This window comes from Camelina sativa, chromosome 12 (genome assembly GCF_030686135.1).
Source record: "Camelina sativa cultivar CO46 ecotype springtype chromosome 12, ASM3068613v1".
Lineage (NCBI taxonomy): Eukaryota > Viridiplantae > Streptophyta > Magnoliopsida > Brassicales > Brassicaceae > Camelina > Camelina sativa.
The window spans coordinates 37372807-37387237 of NC_141891.1; the positions used below are offsets into that span (position 1 = coordinate 37372807).

The 14431-nt window shown below is 40.8% G+C and overlaps 3 protein-coding genes across 3 annotated transcripts; 2 read left to right on the forward strand and 1 right to left on the reverse strand.

Moving 5' to 3' along the window:
• Positions 1–7585: 7585 nt before the first annotated feature.
• LOC147933249 (uncharacterized) lies at positions 7586–8107 on the forward strand. The gene has a single exon (XM_087477353.1). It carries the CDS (start codon positions 7586–7588, stop codon positions 8105–8107), a length of 522 nt encoding a protein of 173 aa, XP_087333479.1.
• A 1917-nt stretch (positions 8108–10024) lies between these two features.
• On the forward strand, positions 10025–11791 carry LOC147933250 (uncharacterized). The gene is made up of 2 exons (XM_087477354.1): positions 10025–11092; positions 11777–11791. Exons 1-2 carry the CDS (start codon positions 10025–10027, stop codon positions 11789–11791), a joined length of 1083 nt encoding a protein of 360 aa, XP_087333480.1.
• Positions 11792–11911: 120 nt separating this feature from the next.
• Positions 11912–12888, reverse strand: LOC147933251 (uncharacterized). The gene is made up of 2 exons (XM_087477355.1): positions 12788–12888; positions 11912–12407 (listed from the first exon to the last, which is right to left on the reverse strand). Exons 1-2 carry the CDS (start codon positions 12886–12888, stop codon positions 11912–11914), a joined length of 597 nt encoding a protein of 198 aa, XP_087333481.1.
• Between the last annotated feature and the right edge of the window lie 1543 nt (positions 12889–14431).

The following is a 14431-nucleotide window of genomic DNA, read 5'->3' on the forward strand; positions in this document are numbered from 1 at the left end:
AGAGATTTGGATTTTCTGGTTTTAGAACTTAGATAATATTTGCAGTGAGAACTGATTTATTTTACAATTGTGTTTAGAGTTCAAGAACGGTGCTTAATTGTTGAATCCTGATTGTTTAATTAATTGATCTGATTTTCCATGATTCCTGAGAATTTCCCTAATACTAGCTTTTATTCCTATTGATTTACAACTCCTTTGTTTTCTGTTTTTGCAATGCTATTTAAATTTAATATTTTGATTTAGCATAATTAAAAGAATAATAAGTCTATTGTGTGAATCTAGAGTTCTTGTGGATTCGATCCCTAAGTACTACAATTGATCTCTTAATTTGAGAGAGTAGCTCAGGGTTAAATTTGAGCATATCAATAGGAGGAGGAGAGATCTTCAGTTTCAGGTAGGAGACAGAGTGTACCTCAAGATGGCCATGTTGCGGGGTCCAAACAGGTCATTGTCAGAGACTAAGTTGAGTCCGAGGTATATGGGTCCATTCAGAGTGATTGAGCGGGTTGGACCAGTGGCATATAGATTGGAGTTACCTGAGGTGATGCGTGCATTCCATAAGGTTTTCCATGTGTCTATGTTGCGGAAGTGTCTCCGTGAGGGAGAGGTTGTGTTGGCTAAGATTCCTGAGGATCTTCAGCCTAACATGACATTGGAGGCGAGACCAGTGAGGGTTCTCGAGAGGAGGATCAAGGAACTTCGGAAGAAGAAGATTCCTTTGATGAGAGTCCTGTGGGACTGTGATGGTGTGGAGGAGCAGACTTGGGAGCCTGAGGCAAAGATGAAGGCAAGGTTCAAGAAGTGGTATGAGAAGCAAGCCGCGACTTGAGCTTGCTTAGCCGGGTCCCATCTGTAATCCGTGGCTGGAGCGGGAATGGAGTATTCCAGCCCATCTCTCTTGTTACTCGGTCGCTTGGGGTGGTTGGTTGTGCGACTCAGTAACAAGATGAGGTGGTGTTTGGGGTACAAAGTTTCCGTGAGGCGGGGTTTTGGAAGAAAGTTTCCTGGATTAGAAGTTTCCAAAAATGGAAAGTGCTAAATATGGAAAGTTTTATGGGAGTTAGAATTTGTCCATTTTAGCGGTGGAAAGCCTCAAAGGGGGCTTGTATGTGGCCTTAGTGGCGGACTTTTGAGTCAGTGTGCCCGTGTGTGGCGGTCTCTTTAGACAATGTGTGGTCTTTGTGATGGGCTTTTTAGCCAGAGTGTCTTTGTGACGGTTCTCTTTAGGACATTTGTGTGGCCTTGGTGGTGGTCCTTTTTAGGACATTTGTTTGGCCTTTGTGGCGGGCTGTTTAGCCAGAGTGTCTTTGTGACGGTCCTTTGGGACAGATGGTCTTTGTGACGGTCCTTCGGGACAGATGGCCTTTGTGGCGGGCTTTTTAGCCAGAGTGTCTTTGTGACAGTCCTTCGGGACAGATGGTCTTTGTGACGGTCCTTCGGGACAGATGGTCTTTGTGACGGGCTTTTTAGCCAGAGTGCCTTGGTGGCGGTCCTCTTTAGGACATTTGTTTGGCCTTGGTGGCGGTCCTCTTTAGGACATTTTGTTTGGCCTTGGTGGCGGTCCTCTTTAGGACATTTTGTTTGGCCTTTGTGGCGGCCCTTGTGGCGTGTATATGATCCTTGTGTGGTCATGAGGTATTCCAGTGAGGGGATATGTGGCTGGTAGGACATTGAGATGTTTCTACGCGAGTCACGGGAAGGAAACCTGGATAGGGATAGGACTCAGACGTGTTCATAATTGTTTGCTCGCGACTCTTGGAGGACTTAGGTTCTCCTAGTACTGCCATATTCAGAGACTTTGTGGCTTGGGAATATGGTTGGTATATCAACTTCGGATGACGATCCGGGGGCGCGCTGTAGGGTGGCAACCCGAGAGACGAGTTGGATTTTTCCTTATATATTATGGCATGCGGGTCTAGGCCCGATGATGAGCCAACATTATGGCATGCAGACTTAGGTCTGATGAGGAGCCAATAAAAACTCAAGGTTTAGGCCTATGAGTAAAGGAAAGTCCAAAAGTCGAGAGCAAATGACGCCTGAAGCGTGAGTCTATCGCTTGGAGGTGACCTTCTGTAGATCAGTCGGAGGAGTGCGGGCCGTGGAGACGGTTGCACGGGAGTCCTTGGCTGATGGTTGTTCGAGATTCGAGGACGAATCCAGTTTGGTGGGGGAGAATTGTAACATCCGTGAACCGGAATCCCGGTAGGAGCATCGGTCGATGCTGGCTCAATTCTCTGTGTTTTGACTTAAGTCAAACGCTGCGTTTTGGGAAAAAGGAGAAAAGAAAACCCTTAGGGTCGTTCCTTTTGTCTCATTAGACGTGTGTGGCCTTTTTGAGATAAAAGAGAAGGAAGAAAGTTTTCTTGAGAGTTCTTGGTGATTTCTTGGAGATTTGGGGCGTTCCTGTAGAGATCTGTAGCTGGGATCGTTGTAGGAGCTTCCTGGGAGCAAGTTCTTGATTGTTTGAGGTTTAGTTTCTTCTGTGGCAAAGGTAAGTGCATGACCATGGCTTATCTAAGCTAGAGAACTCATTAATCTTCCTGTTGCGTGTTGTTAGACGTATTAGGATGTTGCTATGGATGTTAGGAAGCTTTCTTGTGGCTTGGGATCGAGTTTTGTGTTTGTAGGAACGAAGATCCGGCGAGAAGCTTCGGGGAAATCACGGTGCTCGACGTTGCGTCGATCGATGCATATCTTGCATCGGTCGATGCAAGTGCGAGGATGGCGCGTAAACTCTAGGGTTTTCGTGTTACGTTGAGCATGCGTCGGTCGATGCAGACTGGGTATCGGTCGATGCAAGTTACACTTGCATCGGTCGATGCAGCTTCTGTGTCGATCGATGCTTCCCCACTTGGCATCGGTCGATGCATGTGTGGTGTCGGTCGATGCTAAGTCCTGGTTTGTTATTGTCGTTTGTTGATTGTTGTGTGTTGGTTATTGATACTCTATTGCTTGTGTGTATAGCTCAGTAGATGGGAAGATTGCCTTACTGAGTGTTTATAAAATACTCATGCATTGCAATATGTGTTTGTGGTGCACGGTAAAGGGAAAGTGTGATCGTGGAATCCAGGCAATGAAAAGGATGATGTTCTAGGGACTCGGTTTTATGTTGTCTGGCTTTGCTAGGTTGCTAGAGTTGGGTCATTAGAACATTGCTAGGTTGCTGGTTCTATGATTCCTGTTATTTTGAATATTGATTATGTTGGAATATGGTTATATTTTATTATTGGATTATTATTGAATATTGGTTGGTTAATTCCGCTGTTGATTGTGTTTGTGGTTAGGTGGCTAGTGGATATGGGACCTCTAGTTGTAGTTTATTTTATTATATTATATATATATATATTTTTTTTTTTTAAAAAGGGTCGGTTGTTTCACAAAGGGTAAGCCCTTTGAAGACTAGGTCGATACGTTTCTTTGGAGCTGGAGGGGGGGGGAAGATCCTTCCGCCTCATCGGTTTTTTCGCGTTTCGCGGCGGTGTCCTTGGTGTTCGCGTTGGCTTCCCTAGCCTTCTCTCCCTCTTTTTCAAGGTTGATTTCGCCGAGCTCTCCTGCTTCGTGCTTTTGCGCGAGGAGGCGCCCCACAGGTCTGCACTCTTCGGTTGAGTGACCTTGTATTTTCTGGTACTTGCAGAACTTCTCGGGGTGGAAGTTTGGGTTCTTGGCCCTCGGTGCGGAGTCGACCGCGAAGGCGTGAAGACCAAACTCGAATGATTTCTTTCAGAAAGTCTTATTGGAAGGGTTGAACGGCGCCTTTGCCAACTTATGGAGCTCAGCCATAGCGGCTCGCTCCTTTTCGGCTATGGCAAAGTTATTTGACCTGTGGAGCGCGTCGTCGAGCGACGGGGGCTATCGGACGGTAAGCTCTTCTCGAAATTTCAAAGTGTACCATAGGCCATGCTGGAGGGCCGCTAGGGCGACCTCGCCGTTTAAATTGGCTATCCTGGCTTTAGTTGACTTGAAGCGATTGACGTACTCGCGGAGCGATTCATCCTTTCCTTGGACTAGAAGCCAAAGGTCAGATTTGGTCACCTTAGCTTGGAAGAAGACCGAATACTGTTTCAAGAATGCCGAGGCGAGTTGGTCGAAGCTATCGATGGAATTAGATTCCAAAGAAGCAAACCATTCCAACGCCGGTCCAACTAGATTCTCGGCGAAATAACGGCAGTAACCGGCCTCATACTCGTCGCCCGTGAGGTAGGCCTTGGTTATTGCAAGTCTGAAATCCCAAGGGTGCGCTCTGGGGTCTGATGCACCCGCGTATTCAGGCAAACGAAGTTAGCCCATGTCCCGAAGGCGAACTTTCGCGATCCGGTCAGTAAACGGGGTGCGCCTCGTTTCAGCGATCACATGATCGATATCCAGAGCCGCGCTTGTGGCTAGATGGCTTTGGACCGGATTTGGGCCATCTCGGCGCTTCCCTTACTCATGTATTCGGTGAGGAATTGAGCGCTTATCGCATCGTTCCTTGGAGGTCCGGGTAGACCTGGACGGTCGGCCAACATCGTTTGCGGTGCCCCGCTCTAGAATTCTTCATTCGAAACCGGATTTATTCTTGCTGAGGAGTTCTCGAGAGCACCGGGGGTACCGGTGCCCTGCTCGGCTGATCCGACGTATCCGATCGAGGGCTGATCGGTAGGTCGTGAGCTCGTGTTGCCGTTTAAGGCCGACGAGCTCGGAGCTACGTTGTTTTCCGAGGACGCAAACACGGGTAGCGTTCTGATCCCGGGCGGAGTGACCTGGACCGCCTCAACGTCGAGACATGTCTGCAGCAGCACCCTTTCCGCGGAGTCAGTTAAGATTATCCCCAGTGGGTACGTGGTGCCCCGATTAAGATTGGGAGTCATACGAGATGCGAGCTCCTACTCATACCGCTCGATTCTGATCATGAGGGCCCAATTTGTCGCGTCCTTGCTTTGAGTCTTCCTCGTATCTCAGAGAGATCGGTTCCACCAGAAGTCCCGGAGGAGGACAACGGCATCAGATGCTGCCCGAATCGGTTCGTTCTGTTATTATCGGAGCGGATCCATACCCGGGACTGATTCTTGTTTCCTGTTGGGATCGTGGGAGTAACCCCGACAGAGACCCCGGGGTTTGAGCTACCAAGATCCCGGGATGAAACGGATCCGTGACGTGTGAGATCCGAGCCGCCCGAGGTGTTTTGGTTCGGTGTGTGAACGTCGTCAAGCGACGAGCCTGTCCCGGGTCTGACTGAATTCGAGACCTCGTGATCAGACTGGGCTGGAATATCAACACCCTGAGAAGGGGCATTGTTGGGGATGGACCCGTGGTTTGTCACTGGTGATGCGGTTTCTGGCATGATCGTATTAGCTGTGGATGGATCCATTTCGCCTCGATTTCTTCAAAGTAGTCGATTTTTGAGAATAGAAAGATCTAAGTCCCCACAGGCGACGCCAAATTGTTGATATTAGAAACAACAACTAGAAATATGAAATTAAGATATAAGATCTGGGCAGGCTTTCGGTGCAAATCGACAAGAACAATGAAGAACAAACGAACTGGATTTTTTGTATTGATTTTCTGTATTGAATAGTTAAAAGTTACATGTCCCGAACACTTTACAAAAGCTAAATATTTAAACTCAATCCCGAACGAGACTCCTCCTGAATCTCCTCCTGTAATCTCGCTCAAGATCTTGACCTCGACCTCCCGACCTCATCTCTGGGTTGACTTCGCCCTTCAGCTCGAGCTCTCTTCCTGGGCCTACGTCAGGCCCAATTGCTGGGTTAACGTTTACTTCTTAGCGGGCTTATCTGTTGGGCCTCTAACTCGCGAAACCCAACACCAACATGTAGGGATCAATTTTGTAAATAAACAAAACTAAAAGGGTAGAACACAAAATGTAATTAAAAAATGTATATATAGATTGATTGATGTAATTTTTGTTAGTTGGAATGGAATGTAAAATATTTAGAAAACAAAATCTGAAGTGATATTATTTTTGGAAATGTTTTAGGGACCAACTTTGTAAATAAAAATTTTAATAAGTACAAATAAAAGGATAGAACCCAAAATGTATTTTAAAATGTATACAGTAAAACTTCTATAAATTAATAATGTTGGAACTATGAAAATCTATTAATTTATAGAAGTTTAAATTTATCGATAAATTAATAATTATTAATTTATAGAAAGACTTTCCTAATTTGGTAAAAAAATTAAAAATAAGATTTAATTATTATAATTAATATTTTTATAAAATCAATTACAAGGAAAATAACAAATACCATGTTTTGAAGTTAGCACTCAAAGATTTTTATATAGTAAAAATATAGAAAATAAACTCTAATAAAAATTAATATGTATATATATACATATATTTAGATAATTTTATATAATTATTAATTTATATTATTGATGGAACCATATATTTACAAAAGATTTTCAAAAAAATTATTATCTTTTTATATTATCGAATTGTATACAAAATTACACTAGTCCCAACTTAGGACCTGAAAATTTATTAATTTATAGAGATTATTAATTTGCCGAATATTAATTTATGGAGGTTCTACTGTATATAGAAGATGATTCACGTGAACAAAAGTCACTCCTTCAAACTCTAACTCGTTCTGAGTCACTCATTCTCCAAGAAAGCTTCATGAAGAAGAAGATGAAGAAAAGAGAAGCAAAGAAGAAGAGCAAAAGAAAGAAGAAGAAGTCGTGAAACAAGTCAACAAGAAGCAGTTGGACTTGAATATTTTCGTATTGGGCTAGTTGTAGATAAAATAGGCCCAAGTGAAGTGTTGTTTTGTTTACTTTTAAGTTTTAACTAAGTGTAAGTTAGAACTAGGAAGGTACCCGCGCTTAAAGCGCGGTATTAAGATCTTAAGAAAAATAGTTTTGATACTTTAGGATATACTGTTTTTTTATTTAATATATAATAATTGATATCTTTAAATATAGTGTTTTACCTTTTGAAAAAAGTTTATAATGTTTTATTGGATTGTCAAGAACTTTTTATATTTGCATATATGCAGAAGGATTTACTTTCTAAAGATCCATAATATTCTCAAAATAAAATATTAATTAAGTCTTACAAATAAAAAATTAAACTGCAGTAAATAGATATTAAATGAATATAGTCAGTTGGAATTGTCAAGGCCTGGGTAACAAGGCTACAATTGGAAATCTCCGGGATTTATGGAACAAACATCGGCCAGATTTTTTATTTCTCATGGAAACAAAACAACCGTATTTTGTTTTGGAAAAATTTGTTGGTCATTTTGGATATAAAAATTTAAAAACTGTTGAACCTATTGGCTGTAGTGGTGGTACGGCTCTTTTTTACAATCAAGCTGATCTTCAGGTCACGATTTTGTTTGAGTCTAATAGGCTAATTAACATTGAAGCGGTTTTTAAAGGTCGGATAATTCACTTAACTTTCATCTATGGTGATCCCGTTCCTAAGAATCGGGATTTGGTTTGGGAACGTTTAATACGACTTAGTACTACTCGATCTTCCCCTTGGTTTGTGGTTGGAGATTTTAATGAACTGAGAGGAAACCATGAAAAATGTGGTGGGAAGTTACGCCATCCTTCTTCTTTCCTTTCCTTTAATGGAATGATCCAGGATTGTGGTTTTTTGGAATTTCCCTACCTTGGTGATTGTTTGTCTTGGAGGGGTTGGCGGGATAAAAAACCAATACGATGTCGGTTGGATAGGGCTTTAGGGAACGAGGATTGGCATGATTTATTCCCGGACACAGTGACTGAATATTTGCCGATGATAGCTTCAGATCATAAACCTCTTTTGGTTAATATTGGTGCCAAGCGGCTGCGGGGGAAGCGGAGCTTTATGTTTGACCGTCGCTGGATTGGTAAGGCGGGGTTGATGGATGCGATTACTTCGGGCTGGGATAGGGACTTGGCCCCGGGAGCAAATTATTTTGTGGACAAAATAGTGAATTGCCGAAGGGCAATCTCCAAGTGGCGCAAATCCCAAGTTCCTTTCGGTAGGGAAACCATTGAGGATTTAAAACGACAATTAGAAGTGGCTCTGACGGATGATTCCATTCCTCCCTCTGCAATCTCGGATTTACAAAATCGGTTACGCCAGGGCTATGGGGATGAAGAAATCTACTAGTATCAAAAAAGCCGGAATGAATGGATGCGTTTGGGGGATAAAAATTCAAAATATTTTCATGCCCAAACAAAGCAGAGACGTGCTCGTAACCGGATTACTGGTTTTTTTTCTAAGGATGATATCTGGTCGACTGAGGATGCAGATATTTGTAACACGGCGGTATCGTATTTTGAGGATTTGTTTACTTCAACAAATCCGGCCAACTTCGAGGAGATTTTAAGGGAGATCAATCCGGTTATTACAGATGAGGAGAATGAGCGGCTCGTAGGTCCTGCAACGGAGGCTGAGGTGAAGTCAGCTTTGTTTATGATGCACCCAGATAAGGCCCCTGGTCCGGACGGGATGATAGCTTTGTTTTACCAAAAAGCATGGAGTATAGTTAAACTGGACCTTGTGGGTTTGGTTAATAGGTTTTTTGTGGAGGGGATTTTTGACAAGGATCTGAATCGCACACATATTTGTCTTATTCCAAAGGTTGCTAAGCCAACTAGGATGGCTGAATTGCGTCCGATTAGCCTTTGTAACGTGGGGTATAAAATTATTTCAAAAATTCTGTGTCAGCGGCTTAAGAAGGTTTTACCTGGTCTTATTTCTGAGACCCAATCGGCTTTTGTTCTTGGTCGGTAGATATCGGATAATATCCTTATTGCTCAAGAAATGTTTCACGCCTTACGCACCAATCCGTCTTGTAAAGGAAAGTTTATGGCAATAAAAACGGACATGAGTAAGGCATACGATAGGGTTGAGTGGGACTTTGTGGCGGCTTTATTACACAAAATGGGGTTTGCAGAGATGTGGGTGTCATGGATAATGTTTTGTGTCACTTCGGTTGAGTATAGGGTTCTTCTTAATGGCCAGCCAAATGGCTTGATTATTCCACAGAGGGGGCTCCGGCAGGGTGACCCTTTATCTCCTTATTTGTTCATTTTATGTACAAAAGTTTTAATTGCAAATATTCGGAAGGCAGAAAGGGACAAGCTCATTACAGGGATAAAGGTGGCAAATAAATGCCCACCTATTACACATTTGTTGTTTGCAGATGATAGTCTGTTTTTTTGCAAGGCAAATAGAGAGCAATGCCGGGTTATTTTGGATATCCTAAAACAATATGAATCTGCTTCGGGCCAACAAATAAATTTTTCAAAGTCATCGGTCCAGTTTGGCCACAAAATTGATGACACTTTAAAATCGGAATTGCATGATGTCCTTGGGATCACAACTTTGGGAGGAATGGGTTCCTATCTAGGTTTACCAGAAAGTTTGGGTGGGGCAAAAACCAAAGTCTTTTCTTTTGTTCGCGAACGGCTTCAGGGTCGAACAAATGGTTGGACGGCAAATTTTCTTTCAAAAGGTGGGAAAGAAGTAATGATTAAATCGGTTGCTACTGCGGTGCCGACTTTCGTGATGTCTTGTTTTCGGTTGCCAAAAACAATAACATCAAAACTTACTAGTACAGTGGCAAATTTTTGGTGGAGCACTAATGGTCAAACAGGGGGCATGCATTGGCTTGCCTGGGAAAAATTATGTGTTAGCAAACAGCTGGGTGGACTCGGTTTTTGAAATGTGGATGATTTTAATTCGGCCCTTTTGGCCAAGCAGCTATGGCGGCTTATTGATGCTCCGGACTCACTGTTTGCCAGGGTCTTCAAAAGTCGGTATTATAGGAATACACATCCGTTGGATCCAATTAGGTCTTACTCCCCATCCTACGGGTGGAGGAGTATATGTTCCGCTCGCTCTCTGGTTAATAAAGGACTCATTAAACGGGTTGGCTCCGGGGACACCATTTCCATATGGTCTGATCCTTGGGTGCCAGCTCAATTCCCGAGACCAGCTTTAAGTAAGGGCCTGGTAAAGGACCTTTCTCTTCAAATGAATCAATTAATTGATTGTCAGACAAATACTTGGTGTATGGACATGCTCCATGAGCATTTTGATCCATCCGATGTGGCTTTGATCCAGGCTATCCCATTAGGAGGAAACCAGAGGGATGACCCTTATGGTTGGCATTTCACGAAAACAGGACGGTACACTGTTAAATTGGGTTATCACACTGCACGGCTTGATGTAAATCGGACTTTTCTGGCTCGTGGCTCTGGTCCGGAGATTACACCTTTCCTTGCTGGTGTTTGGAGAGCTCACTGTCCTCTTAAAATTCAACACTTTATGTGGCAGGTTTTATCTGGTTGTATTTCAGTTTTGGCAAACTTGGGACGACGTGGTATTGCTTGTGATATAGGGTGTGTACGTTGTGGAGCTGATGAGGAAACAGTTAATCATGCCATCTTTACTTGTCCTCCTGCCCGTCAGGTTTGGGCTTTAGCCCATGTGCCGGTGGGCCCGATTTCCTTTCCAACGGATTCGGTGTATGCGAATGTGGATCACTTCTTAGGGCAGCAGAATCCTGGGGCTCATGTTGCGGCTTTTCCTTGGCTAATGTGGTATATTTGGAAAGCACGGAATGCACGTGTTTTTGAAAATATTGTGGAGCAACCGGAGGATATTGTTAGGGTTGCAGAAGGTGAAGCTACAGGGTGGCAGCAGGCTCAGGCAGAGGAGGATTTAGAAATCTATCACCCTATCCCTGTAGGTCTATCTGTCAGGGCGGATACTACTTCCCTTCCAACAGTTTTTTCGGGTCACCGCTGTTTCATAGATGGTTCATGGAAAGCAGAAGACCAATTTGCAGGTGCCGGCTGGTGCTGTACCTCGCTCCAAGTTTTGTCTCCGTTGATGGGCGCTAGGACCTTCCGACGAAGTCTATCTCCTTTACATGCTGAAGCTGAAGCTTTCCTTTGGGCGATGCGCTGCATGATCGGTCATGATTTCAGAGACGTGGCTTTCTATACAGACTGCTCAGATTTGGTGAAGATGGTGTCTTCTCCTTCCGACTGGCCAGCATTCTCGACGTATCTGGACGACATCAAGATTGATAGGGAAGAATTTACATCTTTTTCTTTATCTTTTATTTCAAGAAAAGCTAATGTTAGTGCGGATTCTTTGGCACGCCAAGCGCGTACCTCCCCGCATCATGTTTTGTTTGTAAACAATTTTCTCCCTAATTGGCTCGTTTGAGCTGATTCTTTTGTTGACAAAAAAAAAAAGATATTAAAATTCAATAAGTAAATTCAAAATTTTCTAAAGTGTAAGCAAATTCTAAAATATCAATATTATAATGTGTTATCTCAGTTACAAAATAAAGATGAGAGTTATCCAAATTTGGATTTCCAGTAGCGGTTAATATAAACATTCAAAATATTTTAGACATTCAAAAATACAAAAAAAGAAATCTTCAAGGCTCCATTCTTTACATCTGAGTTCTTGAGCTTTCACCTTGTTGCTTCATCACATGGTTTATGTAATAACAACGTCCAGCAAATTCAGACCTGTAAATATATAAAGTGTTTTAAGAAATTTTACTTTAACATCATACAGAACTTGATTTATTATACATAATAACATCTTACATAGCCTGGTGATGCTCCTGTTACAATCTTTGTTTCAATAACATGATTAGCCATTTGAGTCACAATCAATCTCGTACCATTGCATAAACCTCCCTTAGGATCAATATTCCTAAGCAACATGATAGGTGTTCCCTTTTTCAACGTCAGAACATGGTTAGATAATCCAGAAACGTGAATATTGTTTAAGAATTCTTGAGTGTAGATCATATCGTCGTAAGCACTTGTATCGGAAGTCTCGATACTATATGAACTCAAATATTGTCTCTCTTCCCTTGGATATAATACAACCAAAATAAGAAACCGTTTATATTGAATTTTGTTTTTTTAAAATGTGCTCTTAATATATGTGGAAGTTGAAAGAGAACATATCTTGATTTATTTTATCAACGTCATCATTTCTTGGACTAAGAATAGCTCTTTTGCAGAAGAATTTTGCATCGGTCCTTTTTGCAAACGATGTACCGTAGATCTCTTTAACAATTGCTTGTATAGGATCGTCATATCCCATAATTAATAAATCAGCGGGTATTTCTATTTCGACTTCTCCATTGTTAGGCTCGTTGATTTTTTCATCCCCAATATCAAGTAGCCATTTTGAAAACGTAGAGTGAGCATCCACATCCCGACTACTTTTAGCCTTACGAAGTCTCATGTTTTGTGTAAGCTGAAGTACTTTACAACTATCCCAAAGTGACGATGAGTTTATAGAGGCTAAAACTGTCCCAACTCTACCAGCCTCTGGCACAACCTGTAGAATCTGTCTAAAATCACCCCCTAAAACAAAAACCTTACCTCCAAAAACCCGATCACACTTCATAATATCTCGCAAACTCCTATCCAACGTTTCGAAACAAAATATGTTCATCATTGGAGCCTCATCCCATATAATGAGCTTTGCTTCTCTAATCAACTCGGCAAGATGGGATTGACCATCTATCAAACACATTGTATATTCGTCCACATTGATGGGTATACCAAATCTAGAATGAGCTGTCCTATCACCTTCCATAAGTAAAGCAGCTATACCACTTGATGCAACATTAAAAAAATATCATCCTTAGATCGTATATCAGCGCCAAGAATACTCCATAAGAATGTTTTTCCAGTACCACCAACTTCATGAACAAAAAACATACCTCTCTTGTTTCAATTCACAATATCAATAATTTCTAGGAAGATACTTTTTTGTTCATCGTTTAACATACGTAACAACCTGTCGTAATCCTCTCTTTGGTCAGCACGTTTATAGTTCCTCTCATCTATGAGAAGCCTATTCTCATTATTATCCATCATAGATTGGTCTGGTTTAGGCATATTCACAATAGTTGACAGAGAGCTTCCATTAGACCTGTATTATAGAGTATTTTGATTTTAGTTGACATATTTATGATCAGAATAATAATCATAAACGTCTGTGTACACCAATATCTCTTAAAATTTTCTTATATATATTTATAAAAAATAACTATATGTGTACCTTGGTTGTTCGTACGGTTCCTTTGCAAATGCAAAATATCTTCGCACAATATATCTTTTGTAGCGACCTAGAGATCGAGAGGCATTGAAACACTTTTCGAAAGAAATAGTATAACAAACAACTTCATTAGAAATGGCCCAAAACACCATGTACTTGCCTCCTTTATAGCTAAAATATATTATTTGTCGTCATCCAATAATCCCAATGCAAAGCAGGCATCTTTAAATTCCTTGTACGCATCTTTAGCAACTGACGAATATGATCACTTTGTCATCTAAGCTCATACTTATTGCCGTTATTTGAAACCATCGAGTCTTTTATATGATCCCAAGTATTGAATTTCCCAACATTGGTTACTTTTCTAATGACATCTTAAATTTAAGACGTAAACTCATATCAAAATAGTGCATAGTACATTAGAAGTTAATTATGGGAGATTTTAAATTATGGAGCAAAGGTAACTTACCGACCAAGTAATCATCACAATAAGAGCAGTTTATTATACGATTATAATTGATAAATTCAAAGTATCATTCACCTCCAACAATCGAAATCTCAGTAATCCTGGTCTTATACAAAATAATAATCTTGTATCGATGAGTGGTAGTTTTGCATGACCCATATTGATCGACAACTTTAAATTTTCAATCTCAATCCAATCGTCAACATGAAATTTGGACACAAATTTGTCATAAACATCACCACGAAAACTATACTCCATCTTCTTACCCTATTAAATAAAACAAATTTAATCATATTACTATAAAATATGGATAAGTGGCATGTTTAAAAGATTCAGTAATTAATTAAGAATTAAAACATCTAACAAACCTGCTTATCAATTAAAACCATCTCTAGGGTTGAACCAAGGTGGAGAGATTTTTCTTCCAACAAACACAAGATTCTAACCCAGATTTTCCATTCGTATTTTGAAGGATTCTAACGTGAAACACGATCAGTCAGAGAATACATGACCATAATATAACCTGCACTAAACGAAACCAGTAATTATAATCAAATTTATATTTTCAAACATAATAAAAGCATTGAATGAAGAAATTTTTTTAAGAACCTTGGAAAATATTCGAGATTTGATATCAATCATAAACTCTGACCGACGTCTATATATAACCTTAGAGATTTCTATATATTCCTAAATATATAAAATTATTTAATAATATAAAATTTGTGTATTTATAATAATAGATATATGTAAATATATAACATATATATCTCTTCTATATGTTAATTTACTGAACAATACTCACTTACATCCTAATCTATCGATTATATAAAATCTTAATAAAAGACTAACCAAAATATATTTATTTCCATCTTTATCACTTTAAGTTTATGTTAAATATACTCATACAAATAATC